Source organism: Fonsecaea pedrosoi (genome assembly GCF_000835455.1).
Source record: "Fonsecaea pedrosoi CBS 271.37 unplaced genomic scaffold supercont1.6, whole genome shotgun sequence".
In the NCBI taxonomy this organism is placed as follows: domain Eukaryota; kingdom Fungi; phylum Ascomycota; class Eurotiomycetes; order Chaetothyriales; family Herpotrichiellaceae; genus Fonsecaea; species Fonsecaea pedrosoi.
Genome location: NW_013550610.1, coordinates 2206920 through 2227917, shown reverse-complemented (window position 1 = coordinate 2227917; position 20998 = coordinate 2206920). Strand labels below are relative to the sequence as shown.

General features: G+C 52.6%; 8 protein-coding genes across 8 annotated transcripts; 4 read left to right on the top strand and 4 right to left on the bottom strand.

The window, feature by feature from the left end:
• Nucleotides 1-296: 296 nt before the first annotated feature.
• On the bottom strand, nucleotides 297-1322 carry Z517_09638 (uncharacterized protein; the record flags this gene model as incomplete). Its single annotated transcript, XM_013425546.1, has 2 exons — nucleotides 297-1179; nucleotides 1249-1322. 2 exons carry the CDS (start codon nucleotides 1320-1322, stop codon nucleotides 297-299), a joined length of 957 nt encoding a protein of 318 aa, XP_013281000.1.
• An 891-nt stretch (nucleotides 1323-2213) lies between these two features.
• On the bottom strand, nucleotides 2214-3583 carry Z517_09637 (uncharacterized protein; the record flags this gene model as incomplete). The annotated part of the gene is made up of 2 exons (XM_013425545.1): nucleotides 2214-3241; nucleotides 3295-3583. 2 exons carry the CDS (start codon nucleotides 3581-3583, stop codon nucleotides 2214-2216), a joined length of 1317 nt encoding a protein of 438 aa, XP_013280999.1.
• Nucleotides 3584-4533: 950 nt separating this feature from the next.
• Nucleotides 4534-5655, bottom strand: Z517_09636 (uncharacterized protein; the record flags this gene model as incomplete). The annotated part of the gene is made up of 2 exons (XM_013425544.1): nucleotides 4534-5146; nucleotides 5195-5655. 2 exons carry the CDS (start codon nucleotides 5653-5655, stop codon nucleotides 4534-4536), a joined length of 1074 nt encoding a protein of 357 aa, XP_013280998.1.
• Nucleotides 5656-6141: 486 nt separating this feature from the next.
• Nucleotides 6142-7422, top strand: Z517_09635 (uncharacterized protein; the record flags this gene model as incomplete). The annotated part of the gene is made up of 1 exon (XM_013425543.1): nucleotides 6142-7422. The coding sequence occupies one exon, from the start codon at nucleotides 6142-6144 to the stop codon at nucleotides 7420-7422; it is 1281 nt and encodes a 426-aa protein (XP_013280997.1).
• Nucleotides 7423-8171: 749 nt separating this feature from the next.
• Z517_09634 (uncharacterized protein) lies at nucleotides 8172-10295 on the top strand (the record flags this gene model as incomplete). Its single annotated transcript, XM_013425542.1, has 7 exons — nucleotides 8172-8566; nucleotides 8623-8677; nucleotides 8757-8858; nucleotides 8910-9052; nucleotides 9107-9341; nucleotides 9391-9500; nucleotides 9560-10295. The coding sequence occupies 7 exons, from the start codon at nucleotides 8172-8174 to the stop codon at nucleotides 10293-10295; spliced, it is 1776 nt and encodes a 591-aa protein (XP_013280996.1).
• A 612-nt stretch (nucleotides 10296-10907) lies between these two features.
• Z517_09633 (uncharacterized protein) lies at nucleotides 10908-13424 on the bottom strand (the record flags this gene model as incomplete). The annotated part of the gene is made up of 1 exon (XM_013425541.1): nucleotides 10908-13424. One exon carries the CDS (start codon nucleotides 13422-13424, stop codon nucleotides 10908-10910), a length of 2517 nt encoding a protein of 838 aa, XP_013280995.1.
• A 545-nt stretch (nucleotides 13425-13969) lies between these two features.
• On the top strand, nucleotides 13970-15370 carry Z517_09632 (uncharacterized protein; the record flags this gene model as incomplete). The annotated part of the gene is made up of 1 exon (XM_013425540.1): nucleotides 13970-15370. One exon carries the CDS (start codon nucleotides 13970-13972, stop codon nucleotides 15368-15370), a length of 1401 nt encoding a protein of 466 aa, XP_013280994.1.
• Nucleotides 15371-17464: 2094 nt separating this feature from the next.
• Nucleotides 17465-20360, top strand: Z517_09631 (uncharacterized protein; the record flags this gene model as incomplete). Its single annotated transcript, XM_013425539.1, has 2 exons — nucleotides 17465-18247; nucleotides 18300-20360. 2 exons carry the CDS (start codon nucleotides 17465-17467, stop codon nucleotides 20358-20360), a joined length of 2844 nt encoding a protein of 947 aa, XP_013280993.1.
• Between the last annotated feature and the right edge of the window lie 638 nt (nucleotides 20361-20998).

The window sequence follows — 20998 nt, the reverse complement described above, 5'->3', positions numbered from 1 at the left end:
GAGGAAATATTGAAGTTAGATCAAGGTCAATGGGTACTAATATTCCAACGGTGGTGATATATTATTAGAGTTGTGTGAAAAGAGCCGACGACTTTTTTCTCGTGGTCTGTATTTCGTCGGCATTGCAGACTGCGATCGCTGCGAAGATTCCCGTCCCTCCTTGTCCTTATCGATAACAACATTGGCAATTGACGTCACAGGCACCTGGAGTATGGTGGGAGTTGGACCAACTTGTTTGGACATAGCCTGTTGTGCCTGGATTTCCCATCCCGCATATACAACACGACGGCGCATACTCAACTAATCCATCCCTCTTTCTTCATTTCTGCGCTCGTCCATTCCTCCAGCCTCGCAGCAAGCCGCTTGTCTTGAGCCATGGCACTCTGCCAGCCATTGGGATCCGCAATGCTCTGGAAATAAGCACCACTCTGCTCGGCCTTCATCTCGGGGCTGGCCGCGCAAAAGACACTCGTCCACGATCCCTTGTCACCGTCCATTCCTCCACCAAGCGCCTTGTATGGCAAGATCATCAATTTCAAGATGAAAGGGAGTTCGGCATGCTCTCCCAGGTTACTCTTTACTAGACCAGGGTGAACCGCGGCCGCCCAAATCTCCCCGTTTCCATGTTTGGCATTCGACGAACCCGGGCCATAATGCTCGTTGAGGGTCTTGACATGGAGGATGCTGGCGAGCTTCGATTGGCCATAACGGCCCATGCCGCTACCGCCGCTTTTGAGAGAGGTGTCGGCAAAGTTGATCCCGCCTGTAGGTGCTGAATAGTGACCGGATGATGACAAGTTCACGACCCGCACACTGCCTGGTGGAAGAGTCTTGGAAGTACTCAGCAGCAAAGGCAAAAGGTGGGAGGTGAAGACCCAGTGTGCAAGGTAGTTTGTCTGCCATTGCGCTTCGTGTCCGTCTTGTGTCATCTCAAAGGGTGTGGCCATGATTCCAGCGTTGTTGACCAATCCATGCAGTGCGCTTTCTTTGGAAAGAAATAACTTTGCGGCAGATACCACCGAAGTGAGTGATAGGTGGTCCATCTCAAGCAGCGTTATGTGAGCCTGGGGATACAAAGATTTGATGCTAGCAATGGCGTTTGCTCCTTTCGTAGGAGATCGCGCGCACATGTACACATGGGCACCATGCTGTGCGAGGCGAGAAACAGTGTGATATCCTCTGTTGCGAAGCGTTTAGATCTCTGCTCTGTAGCAGGTGTCACGATAGAGAAGAGACATGAGGACTTACATGCCAGAATTCCCACCTGCGACAATGTAGACTTTGCCGGTCAAGTCTGGAAGAGAATCAGGGTGAAAAGTCATGTTTAGGATACGAACGAAGTGAGAGAGCATGCGTCTCTATAGGATAAAACAGGAGCAGCAGGATACTCTTTATATCAAGGCCCCGCGAACTTTGTCTCTCTGTCAAACGTTGTTTTTACAACTACTACATAGGTACTATTGGACCTCCACTCCACTTGTATACCTTCTCTGTCGCTACCCTACCACGCTACTCAAGTTAGAAGTTGGAGTTTGGTGGTTTCTCGGTGCTCGGGTAGGTACATCATATCGTGTCCAGGCACCAGCAATTAATTTCCTAGCTGCCATTCGCGTAGCGTAGCGGCTCCCTCACAGCCATATGAAGTCAAAAAAACCGGAAACTCGGAGACTTTTCAACTCTCAAAGGGCAGCATGGCAGGAGCAGAGGACATTTCGGCCGTATCGTGCCAGTGCCAGTGCCAGTGCCAGTACTGGTACTGGTACTGGTACTGGTACTGGTACTAGTTAGTGCGTACGTACATAGGTATGGAGGTGGACCAGCCAGGCAGGCAGCCTACAAGTACGTATACGTTGATCGTAGCCCGTAGCAAAGAAGCGCGTGGCTTGGATGTAGCGAGGCTGAGGTTCTTTATGGGTAAAATGTTTGAATGGTGATGAACTTGAGCCCCTATTTGTTTGTTTTCTGGTAAGGGTGAAGACATCTTCTATCTAAGTATCTGATCTATCGGGCCCGGTTGGGCAGTAAAGGAGAGTGCGATAACGAACAAGGAAAATTTCGAGCCGCACACACTTGAGTGAGGCTTTGTTGCAGTGTAGACAGCTTCAAACATGTTGCCGCAGGTTGCAACCACACTTTGCACCTTTCAAGAGGTAAACCCCCCGCCTCTCTGCATACTGGTTCTGCCAAGTTTGTCGGAGAGAAACCTGGCACGCTCAATATCCGAGTAAGGCCGAGGCACCGGGCTCGCTGGAAATGTAAATGACCTCGTGGTCATCACTAAATCCGTTGAACTTGGTGGCCGAGCACCGGGTGTACGCGCCCATGTTCTCAAAGTACAACCAGTCGCCGATCTCGACCACGCCAGGCAAGAAATAGCGGTCGGTGATCACGTCGATGCCATCGCAGGTAGGGCCCCAAATGGAGTACTCGATCATGTCCTGACCGCGGCCGGGTGCGACGGACAGAACCTGCGGGACGGGGTGCTGGTGATCGAAGATGATGTTGGAAAAATTGCCGTAGACGCCGTCGTTGAGGTAGAGCATGTACCCTTTCCCGCCTTCGTGATTGACCGCGACTTCGCGTCTCGCTATGACGTTCGTGGCGAGCGTGAAGGCGTTGGAGGCATAGTAGCGGCCAGGCTCACCAATCACGCGGACATTGGCCGGGAAGTATTCCTCGAGCGCCTCGTGGAGATTACCCGCAAAGGTTTCGAATGTCTCGTCGACGAAGCCGCCTCCGACGTCCAACAGCTTGAAATCGTATCCCAGCAGGGCCGCTTGGTCGAACACGTGGCGAGCGTCTCTAACCGCCTTGTCGAAAGAGTTCGGATCGCTCGCCCCTGAGCCTATGTGGAAGCTGACGCCGACCAGGTTGAGTTCCAATGCCTTGGCGAGACCAAGCAGCTCCTCAACGTACTCCAGACTCGCCCCGTACTTTGTGCTGAGCCGGCAAGCACTTGCCGAGTCATCCGTCAAGATTCGGAGCACCAGCTCAGCGTCGGGATAGCACTCTTTGATCTTGTGCAGCTCGTCGGTATTATCAAAGGTCATCAGGCTGACGCCAGCCTTGCGAGCGTGTCTCAAGTATGATTTGGTCTTGCACGGTTGGGCATAGATGATGCGACTCGGACAAACGCCAAGCCCCAATACCAGGTCGATCTCGGCCCTAGACGCACAATCGAATCCAGTGCCCAATTTGGCCAGGAGGCGGAGCACTTCCTTGTCCGGGTTGCATTTGACCGCTGTAACAATTGTGAGCACATGCAGGAGATGGAACACAGTGGGTCAAACCCACCATAGAAGGGCTTGACTCGGCCCAAGTTCAATTTCCAGCGTAGATGTTGACGGTACACTTCCCCCAGATCCGCCACATAAAATGCATCTTCCTCGCCGGGCTCACAGGTGTCAACATTGATACGAGCAATCTGCTCCTTGAGGACTTTCTGGATCAGCGCCTTGGAGGCCAGACCAGTCACATCGGATTCAACGCCATGATTAGTTTCGACAAAATCGAGCTTGTCGATTTGGTTGTCAGTCAGAACTGTAGTATTGGTTTCTTCAATGGCGATAGCAGAAGGTGCCATAACCATGCAAAATGGCTATGTTAGGAGTTTGAGTGATAAGAAGTTCCCCAATAAGTGTTAGGGAGGTTTGCGGGATTCGGATCCTCTAGGAATTTGGCTGTGCCTCAGCGACTCTCCCTCACGAGGAGGAAGAACCTCGAGTGGCGACCTATGCGGCAGCTGAAATTGGGGGAAAAGCAGGTCTGGGATGTCAAGGTGAAAGCACAGAGCAGGCGTTGAGGCTTGAGGCTTCAGCAGGAGGCGGGCGAGGCTGATTAACGATGTGACGATGTCTGTATGTAGATGCACCTTGATAACGGAGAGCAAACGATGTCGAAGCCGTGAATGAGGTGCCTTTGGTGGTCCCAAAGGCAGGTCCAAGAAATTTCCAACCAAAAGTGTCGTGGGAAGCTGTGGAATGTTGCGGTGAAGAAGGTGAGGAAGTAGTGAAGAGAGGCAAAATGGTGAAAAGGTCGATGATTTTGGTGCAATTCTGGTTTTATTTTTTGCTGCAGAGGAGCGACAACGACACGGTGGTGGGGGGCAAAGTGTGGATACACCATGGGAGTCACTGTGGGAAGCCCAGCAGGAAAAAAGTCAGATCCCAGCAAGGGAGGGAGGGAGTGACCTCAACCTTTCGTAGCCACGGACGCGCCAGGGACAAGGGATCGGTGATTCAGCTAGTTGCGTTGTCTGCCAGTAGCGTATTGGTCATTTGCTGGTGCTTGGGCGTTGGATGGTTCCTCCGTTTCCGTTTCCCGCAGCTGATTTTGATCTTGATTGATTTTTTTCGTATCCGTTGTGCGGGATTTTCAGGGACGAGAGCACGTGACTGGCCCCGGATCGCCGGTATGGTTTCCCAGGGCGTCACCTAGCCGAGAGATGGGATATTTCACCGCCATTGAGGGGACACCCGGTAGGTATAAGGCAGCATGTGCTCTATTTCTTCTCGATAACGCTGGTGTGTGGCCTTAGGAGTCGTTCTGTGACTGAGTGTCCATCTTATAGGTAAAGAACTCGGTGGTTGGTCGGTCCACGTCTTGGTCGGTGTCAATATAGGGGAGCGGAATCTTGAGGGTCTCGAGAACGTCGAAGTTTGCAGTGCGCATCCGTGCGAAGAACAAATCATCCTCGGTGTGTCGTCGCTTGAATCCAACCAGTATGACAGTTTCGGGCGTACGAGTGGCCAGTTGCCTCAAGGTCTCTACCAAGTGCAGACTGCTGTCTGGGTTGTAGATGCAATCGGAAACCAAAATGAGATCGTAATTGGCATTGGAGCTATCATCAAGGCTCGAGGCCCAATCCAACACTTCCGACCGAACTGTAGATCCTGCCACGGGCGCAGCGCATCGGATATTGCTCGCCAAAATCTCCTGAGCGTCCTCCAGGTCGGTAAGGAGAAGGTCGCATTTGACAAGCTGTGCCAATGCGACTCCTACTATGCCGCAACCTGCACCAAGCTCCAGCACTCTAAGTCGTCTTACCTTGCTGGACTTGAACAGGGACACTAACAGTGACATTCCATCGATGGGGGAGGTAGACAGTGCATGCGCGAAATAGACAAGAAAACCTAGACTCGCATCCCTGGTTCACCTTTTAGCGGTATCGGTTTGGAGGAAAGGAGGCTCTTACCAGATATGCCGCGCAATGCTGTCACCGGTTTCCTCCCACATCCTCACCATGCTCCTATTCGACAAAGCAATTCGTCGCTCCACGATTGGGTCCGTCCGCTGCTTATCAGACAGAAGGAAGACACAACTCCAAACATCCAGGATTTTTGGAATTTCTAATGCTTGAGAGGCAGTCTCTGTTTCCGTGGTAGTCACATGGAGGCGCACAGGTCTAGAGAGATACTTGCCAGGACAATGGACGGCAAACTTTAGAGCTCGCGATGAAGCCTGCCATTTGATAGTCTGAGAGTATAGGACACCATGGGGAGGGTTGGCCTCGACAACATCTGCGAGCAGTTCGACGTCCTCACTAAAGAATGCATCACCCAAGTCTGTGGTGACGGCTACGACTGCGGAGACGTCGATAGTCTTTTTCCCAACGTCACTTTGTGGAGTGCGCAGAAAGCGAATATATTGAACCATAGCTCTTCTACCGTTAGATAAACAGTAAAGAAGCAGTCAAGGCCGAAATTTGGGAGGACGAAAGATGAAGAAGTTGAAGTTGATCAGCTGGACGGTGTGGAGCGGGAAAAGTGAGGCGCACTAGTGCATGTCCCGGATAAATACTATCTCCGAGATCCAGCAAGCCAGGAATGGGACACGTGGTTTGTGCCAAGCGGCGAGCGGTCAAGCTGGTCCACTCACCTTCTCCGGGATATCTTATCCCGTCATCCGTTGTCTTCCCGCCACCCCCAGTCCGTCCCCAGACAATTAAACTGACAACTGTCTTTGCTGTTCCTGAATTACCTTACATAGGGCGTCTTGTCATGCGACGCTCGTGGAAACAAGCATGGCAATTGTGAAGTCATTCCGCCTTGATACAGCGCATGCGTCTCAAGCCCAATCATCGCCCAACTGCGCTGCCTCCCTTCCCTGCGCCGTGAATGTCGGCGCTCCTGAGCTGTCAAGATGAACAATCCCGAATTCCGCCAGACCCTCCACAATATCTCTCATAACTTCGAATCTGCCAACCAAGCCGCTCAAGAGAACATATACACATTCACCCAACGTTACGTCGACCCATGCCTTGAAAGCGTGAAGTCATGCCTCTGCGCATGTACTGCGCCTTGTTTCCCGAACAGAGATGATAATATCCGACGAAGGAGAGGCCGGTCGCGTGGCAGAGCTGAATATAACTTTGATTTTTACAATGCCTGGGATGATGATGAGGCGCTTGGTGACAGCCCCTTGGGCTGGTGCAATGATGAGCTGGATAGTTTGCTCGCCGGTGGGGGCTCGCAGTCCGTCCAACCACGGAAACAAAGGACTATGAGCTATGGTTCCCGAGGCCGACGGAAACCCTCTGGGCTACAGCCCGACTCTGAGCAGGATCCCACCATCATACCAGGCTCATCATACCTAGGATTTTTGGAGCGGCTTCCATGGAAAATTGGCTTCAGGAAACTGCGCTACAAGCCGTCAGCCGCAGACTTGCAGGAAAACCCAGGCGGCACCCGAGTGCGAGACGTTGAAAGCCAACCTTTAATAGAGGAGACAGACGAACACGACAGTACGTGGCGAAAGGGGCACGGGCGCCAGCGAAGCGATACTGCCGCTTCCAGATCAACCACAAATTCCCTGAGTTCGCGGGGTGACCTGATTATGAGCGACGAGGACGAAGATGCGCAGCCTCTTGACGATGAGTTCGCAGTCATGCTCAGCCGACGCACGACCAACCAAGGTTTCGCGGAAGATCAGAGCAGTGGCAAAACCAAGACATCGGGAGGCAAGCGGCCCGGGGTGTCTCGCAATTCAACCCGCACTGTCTCATCGAAGTCGTTAAGAAGTCCCAGTGCCAAGAGCACCCACAGATCAGATTCTCAGAAGAATCTAGCGCCGCTATCCTCTGACGTGGTCGAGGAGCAGCCTGAACCCCCAAGTTTGATGGACCTTCGGCGAGAAGAAGAGCAAGTGGCTCATGAGGAGGAACTGGAAATCAAACAGAAACGTGAGGCTGCACAACGCTTAGCTCTACGCCGAGGGCTGAGCTCGCGTGACGTGAAAAACATGACCAGTGCAGAAGTCAAAGTTGACGAGAACCGAAGCCATACGCCTAAAAGGCCAGATGTAACAGAGCCGGATTCTGTACCAGCCATCGAACCATCATCTATAGATACTCAGGCCCGAGACGAAGACGAGTCCATGTCGTCAAGTATAGGTAACCCCAACGACGGGAAAGATCCAACTTGATGTACGACATGGGACATCCTCACCAAGACCAGGTCATGTCTCCTGCCGTCAAATTGGCAGTCCTTGTCTCAAATGAACATTCCGACTACAAAATCATGGCTCCTCGCAGCTATGTTGTTGGCTTGAGCTGCGGGAAACGAGACCGCCACGCCTCATGAACCGACGAAATATCTCCCGCTGGCTGTATTGCTAGCTGTTCACGACGTAATGATGGGAAGGATGGCTGTGATTGTGTGATGCTTAATATTGTATAGCGCGGAATTGCCTGCACACATAGTCTACATAGCCACTGTACTTGTATTGCTGGTTGCATTTTCGAGACACCCCATGATTCCTATCTTCTGTACGGGGTAGAGAACATGGTTCTTATCTACAACAAGCGTTATAGGTGGGGTTTCTGAGCCCACTCGCTTTAACAACAGGCCTTATCTTGTGGCTTTCTTCTTGATCCCAGGCGATTGGCTGGTGGGACATCCAACTCCCAGCACCGCCCACTCATTCCGCGCACAGCATGCGCTCCTGCGCAGACCACCTGGTTCCCGATTTCGAATGAGGTTCACTTAGGACACAAGACACCCTATGTGACTGCCGACGATGATATCCAGACCCTACATATTGATTCCCATTGCCATGAGCTGAAGCTTTGACTTGGACCTTAGCAACGGCGTCCACATTATCCACCCTGACAATCGACTCTAAGCCGGCCGGCTCCTCCCCGCTGACCGACCGATGGCATGAACAGTCACAGAATGGAGGACAAAAAAACATGGAGTCCTGAATCGTCGTCAAACCCTTCCGCATACGAGGCCGACATGAGGAATGTGCGACGCCCATTCGCCCGCCGGCTCACCGAGTCTTTCCGGCGAGATCCCCACGCAAGTGTCACTCGGTCGGCCTCGTTCAGCGCAGCTGGCGGGAAGGGATACGATGCTGAAGCGGCAGCGCAGGCGACGGCATTGTCGCCATTGTTGAGGCGGTTGAAAGGACGACATCTACAAATGATAGCAATAGGCGGGAGCATCGGCACAGGTCTTTTTGTGGGCAGCGGGAAAGCGCTGGCATACGGCGGGCCTGCCTCGTTGCTGTTGTCATTTGCTTTGACGGGGTGCATGTTGTACTGCACAGTACAGGCGCTGGGAGAACTGTAAATACCTCCATTTATTCCCCCACGGGTTGCTGATGCTAATGACTTGTTCACAGGGCAGTCCTGTTCCCAGTCGCCGGGTCGTTCGCTTCATACTCTACGAGATTCCTGGTAAGAAGAAGACAAGAGGCCTACCCTTCGCCCTCCACTCGGAGAACTGATGCGTTTCTCTCTCTCTCTCTCTCTACAGGACCCTGCCTGGGGCTTCGCCATGGGCTGGAACTACGCTTTGAATTGGTTGACGGTGTTACCCTTGGAGATCGTGAGCGCTTCAATCACTGTGGATTACTGGGTATGGGTCATGCCGGGCGGCGATCGATATTTGGTTGACGGAAACGAGCAGGTTCAAAATATTTCTCTGAATGCCGCTTGGGTTTCAATATTTCTGGTACTGATTGTTCTGATCAACTTCTTTGGTGTGAAAGGGTATGGAGAAGCAGAGTTTGTATTTGCCATTGTCAAGGTCACAGCCGTGATAGGATACATGTAAGCGCTCTCCCCTCTCTATCTTGTTGATATACAACTGACTCGTGCCGCAAGTCTTCTGGGAGTCCTCATCAATGTTATGGGCGGCGTCGACAGTCTTGGAAATCCCGATGCAAGCTACATGGGCTTCCGCCTATGGCACCATCCAGGAGCATTCCACAACGGCTTCAAGGGCCTGTGCAGTACCTTTGTGACAGCAGCGTTTGCTTTCGCCGGCACCGAGCTGGTTGGTCTCGCAGCAGCAGAGACCGAAAATCCGAGGAAAGCATTACCTACTGCTATCAAACAGGTAAGTCTCTTGGTGCGCGTGTCTGTGGGTATCTGACTTGAAACAACAGGTATTCTGGCGTATTACGCTCTTCTATGTTGTCAGCTTGCTCCTTGTAGGCACGCTGGTGCCATACACTGATCCTCGCCTGCTCAATGGCAAGAACAGTGCCGATGCAAAGTCAGTCCTCTTTTCTAGCATGTTCTGGTCTATATCATTTTCCTAACCCCGAGCCGCAGAGCCTCCCCATTCGTCATCTCGATCCAGAACGCCGGCATCGAAGTCCTCCCGTCCGTCATGAATGTTGTCATTATGATCTCGGTCCTCTCCGTCGGGAATTCTGCAATCTACGGATCCTCGCGCACCCTTGCCGCTCTGGCAGAACAATGTCAAGCACCCGTCTTTCTCGCCTACATTGACCGCAAGGGTCGTCCCTTGTATGCAATCATCGTCGCCTCGGTGCTGGGACTGCTGGCATACCTGGCGGCGACACAGAAGCAGCAGGACGCGTTCAACTGGATGCTCGCGCTCTCGGGCCTCAGCTCCATCTTCACCTGGAGCTCCATCTGCCTCGCGCACATCCGCTTCCGCCACGCCTGGACCCTGCAGGGCCATTCGCTGGACGAACTCGCATTCCGGTCACCCGTGGGCATCGTCGGGTCCTGGGTCGGCCTCACCTTCAACATCCTCGTCCTGATCGCGCAGTTCTGGACCGGCTTCGCCCCCGTCGGGTACCAGCACATGTCCATCTCCGACCGCATCGTGAATTTCTTCCAGGCCTACCTCGCCGCCCCCGTCGTCGTGTTGATGTACATCGGCTACAAGATCTACATGAAGACGAACATTCTGCGAGCAAGGGACATGGACCTCTTCACGGGCAAGAGGGAGTTCAATGTCCGCGTGCTGGTGCAGGAGGAGCGGGCCGACCGCAAGAGATGGCCGCGGTGGAAGAGAATATACAAATTTCTCTGCTGAAAGGCGCGCCACGTTGCCCCGTTATTCCTTTTTTTCTTCTTCCGGGGCCTCGGACGAGCTGCGTTAATGTATATATGATGTATGGAATCAACACCGGATTTTAAAATGGAGAGAGTTTTTCAACGACGGATCGAATATATAATGTTGTTTACCTGCTTAGCTATCTGTCTACTGACCTACCTGCCTACCTATCTAACTGGGACAGTGGGCATCTCAATCTACGTGCACGTGTCGTGTATGTATGAATACATATAATACATCACACGTTTGGCGAAGCGCTGCAGCTGTTATTTCTCACGTATCCGTGGGAAGAGGGAAAATGGTCACAAGAAATATGAAAAATAATGATCAAAAAACAGTACTTGGTATACATCACGTCAAGGTCGGTATACTATATTACACTGTAGCCTCTAGCAGCTGTCTAGCCCGCCCGGATTGAATTTCACGAGTCTCTCCTGGTTGGCATTAACGTTTGCAGTTGCAGTGAGACTGTGATTTCCCATTCCCCTTCACCCTTCTCAAGCGCACTCTCGCTCTACTCAGAGTATAGATTGTGTATTAAAAGGTGAGCTTTGGCCTCCACGGCCAAAACGTCGTTCCCGCACCTCGGACTCATCTGGACGACCGAGAACCTTTGATGGCGGCGACGGCGCTTCGCCGGTGCGGGCTCTCGGCGAAGAGCGCCTTGATTAGATCGACCACTTCGTCGGCACTGAATTCCAAACTCAGCTCTCCTTCGGTCCACAGGTATTTGATATCGACGAGCGAGCTCTCCAAGATGTTGATCAGGTATTGGAAGCGCAGCCAGTTAGAGACGTAGACAGCTACCATGGGAACTGGCTCGTGAGGCTGCTCTGGAGTTTCAGTGGTTGCCGACGGAGGAGTCGAGAGGAAGAGGTCCTCCAGACTGGCAATCTGCTGGCAGAAGGCGGTGAGTCTCCGGGACTCAGGTTCGGAGATGTCGTCCATCTCTTCGATTGAGGATATCACTTTGTTGATGACCATCGTTACCAGCGAGCCAATGCTTTGCATCAATGCCGATGTCGAGAGGATGGATTTCCAGTCCTTGTGCAGCGTGCGAATGCGATCAACGACGGCGGAGACGGCGTTCTCAATCTCCTGTGAGTAAGGGAACTGGGTGCACGACGTGAACCCTTGTGCCCCGTCCAACAAGTCCCACACGATGATCCGCTGGGTTTCCATCTCTTTGGAGTACGCCATTTTGGCAAACTTCTCCATAGATTTGATGTCGGCTTCGATGTGCGGCATACCTGCTGGGAGGGTCAGGTCACGAAGTCGCTCGGTAATGTAGAGGGAGTCGTTGTAGCGGTGGATATCGGTCAGAGCTGATGATGCACCATAATAACTGGGTGCGGTGGCGCGAAACATGGCCAGAGCGAGGGTCGGCAAGGTCAGGAGTCCTTTTGATGTTGTCGACGAGTCCAGGCTCTGGTGTTGGGTGTCTTCGAATGCTTGGGCATCGGAGATATCCCTGCCTATGATTTCGATGAGATGGTCGGGGATTTCGCTGATGCTGTAGACCTCCGTCAAGGTGACCTCATGCTCGGTCTGTCCTCGTGCTCCATTCGTTTCTGAGAGAGCATGTTTATCTGCCAGTTCCGACCTCGTCTCAGCAGGGCTCTCATCATCCCAGCCCCAGGCATCTCCTGCATCATCCTCGTCTTGCGACACCGAATGGCCGTTCTGTTTGTCTACTTTGTCTTCGCTGTTCTCCTCCTCGTCAAAACCCCAGCCGCTCGTGTCATCATCCTCACCATTCTCGCCTGCTTTTAGGGCTTCCTCTGTCGAGGATTTGTCCTTGGGATCTTCGTCCCAACTAACGTCCCAGTCATTGGGCTCATCAGCCACTGCCTTAGCTTCTTTGGTGGCCGTTGATATGACCTGTCTCTCGACCCGCTCAACCTGCCTGAGATGGCCTTTTGCAGATGCAAATGCTTTCCGCACAGCATCCAGTGTGGCTGCCTTGCGCTTGTTTAGCCATGTACGCTGGATATCATCCATCCAGTCTTGCAGCTGAGTTTGCCCTGTCCACTGTAGTGATTTCAGCTTGTCCATGATTACAGTCACTCTCTGTTGCAGTTTATCGAGACTATCCAGCATTGCAAGGTCTACCGGGAGCTCGGCGATGAGCCAGTCCGACACCAGTACACTCATCAGGTGCTCAAGGATTGCGCTGACCACAGCCATCTGTATAGTTGTGGGGAGAGAAGTTTGTAGAAAATTAAGAAGGTCAAGCACGAAGTCGAGAACCAAGTCTATAGACGGGAGAGTTGGGCTTAACTCAATGGTCAAGGAATGCTGCTCCACCTGGTAAGTCGCAAGCTTCGATCGGGCCGTGCGTCGAAGAGGCTGGACGAGGAGTGCTCGAAGCTTGTCCGTTAGAGGTTCGACAGAGTCTTGTATATCACCTAGTTCGCTAAGAGCTTGAATAATAGCATCGGAGTTCGCTGAGTCGGATCCAGGCTCGACAGGGACTATCTCGAGGCTTGCTTTCCGCGGCTCCCTTCGAACGGAAATCTGAGCATTGAGCTTGGTGTCCAATTGCATACGAGCTTTGAGGCGTAGTTCATCCCTGAGATCTCGAACAATGGTTGTCGTCCTGGACCTGAAATTGCTTGGAAGCCTTTTGTCCAGGTCACGCAACGTTGAGGCAGCCCGACATGGGTCATCCCTGGCTAAAAGCTCCTCGATTTCCCTCAATGATCCCGATGTCCGTGATATATTCTCCAGCTCCCGTCCCAGGGTCTCGGTGAAGTTGATCTCTGTGTCGAGAAGTTCAACCTTACGTTGATAGTCTGTTGCGCGGTCGCTCAGGGCCTTGAGTTGCTGGTGCTCCTCGACAATTCGTCTCGACTCGAGTTTGCATCGGGCGATGTCCTCCTGAACCTTCTTCGCCTGGAGAATCCATTGATCCACTGAGCCAGCTCCATCCCTGCTTATTTCTCTGATCTCTTCACTGATCTCATGCCGTGTTTGGGAAATCTGCGCAAGAAGTGCCGAGATGATTGTAGAGGACAGGTCAGAAGTGAGGAGTTGTTCCGCCTGCGGAATACTGCCATTGACTATGGCATCGCGTAAAGATGTCGCCGCGTCTGATTCATTAGACATGTCTCTGCACGTAATGTTGCTGGCAGGAGCAGTCGCGAAGTGTCATCTGTGAAATTGTGGCCAGCACATCCACCTGCGGTTTTACGGTTTGGGGACGATTGTCGCCGCTTTTAATGCACACAAGAACTCTGGCCTCTTGCCAATAGCATGTACATCGTAGTCTTCGAGGAGCCTAATATTAGGATTAACATTATCTGGATACTGGAGAACTTCTAGCTTATCCTCCGTTCCTAGGTAATGATGAGATCATCGAAGGCGCTACTGGTGATTGAAGTATCACATGGGTATTTACAGTAAGTCCCTTCTCCATTTACAAAAGCGGCGAAGGATATCCTTCAAACGGTGTTAGAAAGTATCCCCGCACGTGCCCAATTGCTAGTTTTGGTCTCTATGCACCGCCGGAAATTTTTTCACTCCGCAAAACATTGCTGGAGCAAAATTGATTTCTCCATTACCAGACTTCACGAAACGTCCTTTTAAGCACCAGATTACGAGCAGCCAGATTGGCGCCGCCATCTCAGAGCAGATAGCGAAACGCTTCAACTATGGCTGCATCACCAGGCGCCGGCACCGCCGGTGCCTCAGGAAGTCAATCGCAAGTTCGGGTGAGACTAACCACTCGAGACACAGATCTCGCTGTCCAGGACCTAGCTCCCATCCTTGTTCCCACGTCTTTCCGCCGTCTTACACTCTCTACCCTCGTCAACAACCTCCTTGAAACTGAGAAAACGATCCCTCTGGAATTTATCATCAATGGTACCTATCTTCGAACTACCTTGGATGAGTACCTCACAAGCAACGGTATCTCCGCAGAGACGACAGTCTCGATCGAATATGTGCGAGCACGCATTCCCCCCCAATATGTGGCGTCCTTTGAACACGACGATTGGGTCAGTGACGTTGACGTCGTGTCCACCACCTCTCCGAGAATCCTCACTGCGAGCTATGACGGGCTGTTAAGAGTATGGAATTCCTCCTCTCAGATTCTCGCAACATCTCCCGGTGTGAGCCATGGCGGTCATGGATCCTTCGTCAAGACTGCCAAATTCATATCCCCAACTCAAGCAGTCTCAGGGAGTTTTGACCGCACCTTAAGATTGTGGAAATACACAGAGGATGAGAGCGGGTCTGCAGCCAGCCTCTCGCCCCAGATCGAGCTCTATGGGCACAAATCTTCGGTAGATTCGGTTTGCGCCCATGCCGCCTCTTCCCGCATACTCTCCGCCTCTTCTGACCACTCTGTTGGAATCTGGTCTACCCGAAAATCAGATGCACCTGCAGCACCCGAGGCTCTAGTCCCGAAGACAAGGACCAAAGATGGCAAGAGGAGAAAATTGAACAGCGAGGTATCAGTGTCGCAGCGTGGGCCGCTCGCGCTGATGCAGCAGCACACAGGTCCAGTCTCTGGAGCGATGTTCGACCTCCATGATCCCACGGTGGGTTATTCAACATCCTGGGATCAAACAGTCCGTACCTGGGATTTGGTCACTGCCTCGCTGGTTGACACTCGGACTACATCAAGTGCATTGCTCTGCATTGATCATATGCCTTCTCTTCACCTTATTGCGGCCGGTTCAGTAAGCCGCGTGGTCAAGCTGGTGGACCCACGGACGTCCGCCACCGCAGTCACGGCCATGACCCTAAAAGGCCATAAAAATTCAGTTGTCAGCCTGGCCCGAGATCCTACCAACGACTATACCATTGTCAGTGGCAGCCATGATGGGACATGTAGAGTTTGGGATGTCCGGAGCACCAAGCAGGAGAAAGAGGGTGCTGTCGGACAGAGTCTGTATATATTGCCAAGAGCGAGCCTGAATGGTGCTGCCAATCCTGCGGGTGGTGACGGTGTCAAAGTCTTTGGGGTGTGTTGGCACCACGAGGTTGGCATTCTCAGCGCAGGTGAGGACAAAGCTGTCCAGATCAACCGTAGTGACGGCCAGCCTTGAACATGTGTCCCAGGGGAATGTCCCCACCACGAGTCACAAGAGAAGGTTGTCACCGGCCAATTCCCTGGGGTTTGACGTTAACAAAGCTCTCGAGAAGGTGACCCGTCAACATTGTCAAGCCTTTGCGGAGGCGGTCAAGCTACTGCAAGCCGCAGACGGACAGACTAGGATGACGCTTCGACTCTGAGTCGCCTGGCTTCTATACTTCGTCTCGCTCGGCAAGGCCTTGACCTCTTCCTTTTGGTACATTATTATCCGACAACAAGGTTTCTCCTCGTTATTGGTCGGTACACCGTGCGGTGAAAGGGCAAACCACAGAAAAGGCTGGCGCTAAAGGACGCCGAAAGACGCGAGGAATTCCAGGAACCTAGCGGACTTTTTAAAAGCGGACAAAGGTTAGCACACCAAGCCGCAACTGGGCGTTTTACGTATACCCCGAGCACTTGCGTGCGAAATGACCTGGGCGGCCAACATGGACCGAGGGCATTGGCTGTTACCGTGCAAAGAAGCAACACGTGCATGTCGAAGATCTCGGAGAGGCGGAGATGAAAAGGCCGAAAGCGTGCAAAAGTGGCAGGTCGAGGTGGTATTGCATGCAACAATAGAGGCTAGAGACCTAGCCACATCACACAGAGATCCGGAGGTCTGAGGATAGACAGAGTTTAGTGGAAGACGCCGCAGATGAAAAATTGCGAGTGGCAGTGACACAAGAGTGGATTTGGAGATGGAGGAGACAATAACAACAAGATGGGGGTAGCGAGCAAGGAGGATTGGACTTTTTGAGTAAGGGAGATCAATCAACAAATTCATCATTCGATGGAATATCAATCAATACGATGTCCTCATCTCATTTGGCTAGGCGTGTACGGCCCTGGCCCTGTACAAGTAAGGACAGGTGTGGGCTATGCATGACGGGCCTCACGAGCAGCAGTTCTGTATGTCAATCTACCCACACGCTGTCGACGGTTGTCATTATTATTATTGGGGTGTTTTGGGCAAAGAGTGGCACCGGTGGAGTGCAAATGGGCGCCATAGGCACCAGTGGCACCTAAATTCTAATGGGCCGCCCGGTGAAAAGGCTACCCAGGTGTCCGATGGTGCCAAAGGCGCGATCCAAATAAACGGTGGCTGGCCCACCCCGGTGTCCCCTGGCCCTCGCGTCTCCCCCGCCGTGTCTTACTGGCCTCAGCTTGTTTTTTAGGGCTTGGATCACCCACCCCCCTGGGTACCTGAGCCTCCCTTGTTTCTCGGCGGTGCCCAGTAAAACTAGTCTTCGTAATAGCCTGAACCTGTGTCCCTCGCTCCCAGCTGGCCAGGTGCCCTGCACCCGCTAAATGCCCATTCCATCCACCCACGCCCACTAATACCACCTACCACCTGCGTCTGAACCTGCATTCTGCAGTAACCAATGCACCTGCGCCTGCGCAACTCCAAAACTGGCCGCTCGCTTGTTGTTCTGCCCATGATTCAATCCTTTTCACATTTCTTCACTCTCATTCAGAACAGTACGCCATCTGCACCCTTCGCATCTGTCCATCTCCTCCAGTTTTTGGATATCTCAATCGCTGTTTTCGTCGCTCCTCTTCTTCTAGAGTTTTCTTGACGCCTGCCCGTTCAATTTCCTCGGTTCCCCCTACGACAACCACCACCACCCCCCTCCGGGCATTCTTTCGCTTATACAAGTACAAAAATAAACATATCACTTCGTCCATCTGACATCAACACTTGGTCCAGCCACAAGCATCATTATCCCCGTGACAGCACACCAGTTCAGACTTTTGGCATCGGTCCCTTTTGGTCGCCGGTTGCTGACGAGAGCAAATTGGGAAAAGGCCCTAAAACAAAACATCGTTGTAGGGCATCCATTGATTCTCTCCCTCAAGGCCAACCGGGTATTGGTTGCTGACCTCATTCTGTATGCAGGTTACCGTTCACTGTCCGACTGCTTTCCATGTTTTCGTCCCTAGTCTTGCACAGCTAAACCTCTTTGCCTCCTGGCCGCGGACCGAATATCTCGAAACCTCTTGTCAGACACCTTGTCCTTGAACAGTCCCCCCCATTCGGGTACCGTCGCGTTCCGCCGAAACCACCTTCATGCCAATCAAGCTTCCCAAGGGGTTTCAACGACGGAAATCTTCAGGCCATGCCTTGGACGAGGTGCGCAACCCGCCTGGGGAGGCTTCCTCCTTCCGAGTTTTGGAAAGGCCACAGAGTAGCGGAAAATCATTTGATGGCGGCAAACATTTGAAGATGGCATCTCTAGGAGGAGCACCATTGCCACCACCGAAAGATCGACGCGACCACGAGGAGGTAGATTTATTTGGAGTGGGCCGCCCTGATGCAAGCAACCGGTACGCGAAGAATACAACCACGGTCGACCATATGAAGGGTAAAGGACTGACAAAATTGTCTAGGGGAAGTGGTGGTACTGAACGATCCCACTCAACCGCGCCTAACGACAGTGCCGCATCGTCCGCCCGCCTCAGTACTTCGTCGACAAATCCCTCTTCCGTTGACACAAGGTCGGACAAGAATGTCCAAGGAGGTGCTGGGTCAAGACCGTTCAACGATATCCCCGCGCCGCCGCCGGTTTCGACAAGGCCTGGCTTCCTTCGCAGTCCCACTAGGACATTTTCCTTTGGGCTCGTGAAAGGCAGTCGAGGATCGCCCACCTCACCAGGTGGTGCTTTACCGCCTTTGAAGGACATAAGCAGAAACAGGGCGGTCACGTCAAGTAGTGCAAGCACGGCCACGCCTCCCAGACTGTTTGATACCGACTTATCGTTGGAGAATTCCGAATTGGATGAGTTCGGAAACATGTTTGACCATATCGGGTCTAGCCCTGACGCGCCCCCAAGCCGGCTTATACACCAAGAGGTAGTAGAAAGCTCCGAACGTTTTGACAATATTCCATGCTGATGTTTCAAAGGCTTCGATCTCTCCTGCTCCTACACAATATCCTCCGACCTCTTATCCAGGCAATAGTCCACTTCGTGTCAATCGAGCACCTCCTCCGAAGCCTATCTCCACGGATCGCTCGCAAGTCGTTGAATCCTCTCCTTATTCATGGGCGTCACAGGATTCCAATGATCATTTGATACGGTCCCCTAGTCCGTCTAAGACTATTACGCAGGGAAGCCCGATGAAAGCTGGAGACGCTGGCTCTCGCCCTGGAAGATTCGGCTCGATGTCAGATACAACAATTACTGCGAGAGGGTTGGGAGGTTCGGCATCCGTTGCACATGAGGAGGAATTACGTCCCTCTCAGTTGCTACACACCAGGTCTGCAGACAGCAGTACTGCCTTGACAAGCCCTGCTCGGGACAACATGGCGGGATTGTCCCCGAGTTCGACACATAGCGCCTCGTTTGATCCGAATATTGCAGCGGATGCACAGCTTGCCGACATGTATCAGGAAACCAAGTCGGTTCCTGTCAAATCGGTTGCCATGAATAAAGTCATGACGCCTGCTCAGTGGGAACGGTACAAGGAACAAAAGGAGATGGACCGACGGCTTGGTGCTCTGTCTGACGACAGTGCTTCTGAGGCGAGTGACAATGCTGAAGACGATGACGACGAGATTGAACGCAGCCGACAAGCAACTAAGCAGCGTCGAAAACAAGAAGCCCACCTGGCTGTGTACCGGCAACAGATGATGAAGGTAACAGGCGAAGCACCGCCCACTCGATCAATGAGCAGCCTCGGCATGCTGCGAGCGGGTGACAACAACTCGGCAACGGATCTTAACCGCTTGTCACGGATGACATTGGACTCGAAGCAGTCTGGTAAAAGTAGCGGAGAGGAGGAGGACGAAGATGAGGATGTGCCACTTGGTATTCTTGCGGCCCACGGTTTCCCGAACAGAAATAGGCCTCCCACACGACTTGCAAATTCTCCTTCCAACTCCAATTTGCGCAGTGTCAGCCAGAACCAAGGGGCTCCGTCTGTGGTCAGTCAAGCTCCTAAAGGCGGCAATTTGCCAGTCTTTGCTCGACAACTACCCCCGGACCCTTACTATGGAGCCAGCCTGGTAAACCCTTCGAATCGTGAAGCTCTGGCGCTTCACCCTCAAGCCCCGCCACAGGGAGCGGGACCTGCAACAGCCCATCCCATTCACCCTGCAGGGCTTGTCGGAGTTATCGCTGGCGAAGAACGCGCTAGAGCTGCTCGACGAGGAAGCCCGAACCCTGCTGGCAACTACGACTTGCCCCCCATGGGAGGACCCCCTCCTGGCATGGTACGATCTCAGACAACCGGGGCTCTATCCTCGATGGCTTATCCACCCATGGGAGCACCGGCCATGCCAGGAATGCCAGGAATGCCGGGGATGATGCCAGGGATGCCACCTATGCTGACTCCTGGTGATCAAGCGCAAATTCAAATGTCCCAACAGATGACGCAAATGATGCAGATGCAGATGCAATGGATGCAACAAATGTCAAACATGATGGTTGGGCCAAACTTGCCCCCTCCTGGTGTACCGAATCCTGCGTTTGCAAGACCTCAATCATTGGCAATGCAGAATGGCACGCCACCTCAGCTGAATCAACGGACCATGAGTACTCTGAATCCAAGCATGGCGCCCTGGAACACCAAGCCACCGATGTTGCCGTCCATCAATGTCAATGGTAACTATGCTCCCTCGATCGCACCATCTGAGCGCAGCAACATCGGCCTAGCTCCGAGATACCGGCCTGTATCCACAGCCCCAGAGCCAGAAGTGATGTCCACGCATCATCGCGCGTCGACATTTACATCGTCCACTGTGCGACCCTGGTCTTCAATGGACCCAGGGCAGCGACCGTCGACGCACGCTGCGAAGCCTTCGGTGAACACTCTCGGTCGGAGATCCCCATTGGCAAACCAGGACGATGAAGATGACGAGCAAGGCTGGGCTGAGATGAAGATGAAGAAGGATAAGAAGCAAAAGACCTGGGCACTCCGAAAAGGACAGAATACACTGTCGGAGTTATACGCCAACGCCTCGTGACGAACCGGCATTTTAGACATTTTCTCGTGTCCCATGGGGGCGTTCTTACGAAAGGATGAGGGCGACTGCAGTATTTGGAATTCTGAGACGGCAAGTTTATATATCAGCATTCTGGAGGGATTTGGGGAAAAAAGTTAATCTGGGTAATGGTACAAAGCGCGAGACTGGCAGAAACCTCAGTTTTTTTGGATGTATAGAGGTTGAGATGGAACTTCCAGACATATTATCCGCACAAACTGCATAGTTGTAAAATAATCACAAATCCATCTGTCCTGACAAGCGCCTGGTGTGTCTGTATATAAGATCCAGTTGCCATGCGATGAGATGGCCGCGAGTATACGAGGGAAGTACTTGGTATTGTAAGCCAGATGCCCAATGGGGATGGCTCTATTGGACTGACAGATAAATTGTTTGTTTGGAGGATGAAAGTGATGTACACAACTGGTAGATATTACTTACTCTGCCACCCTGTGGTGTTGGTATCGTTGATGGGTCAGCAGCCTTCCTCCTTATCTATCTTAGATATATATATATATATTCGGTACTCCGACATGGCATTCCTATTCTGCATCATAATTATCACAATTGTCAACCAGCCCGGTATTCTCCCTTGCTTACCCTGTCGCAGTATCCCATCC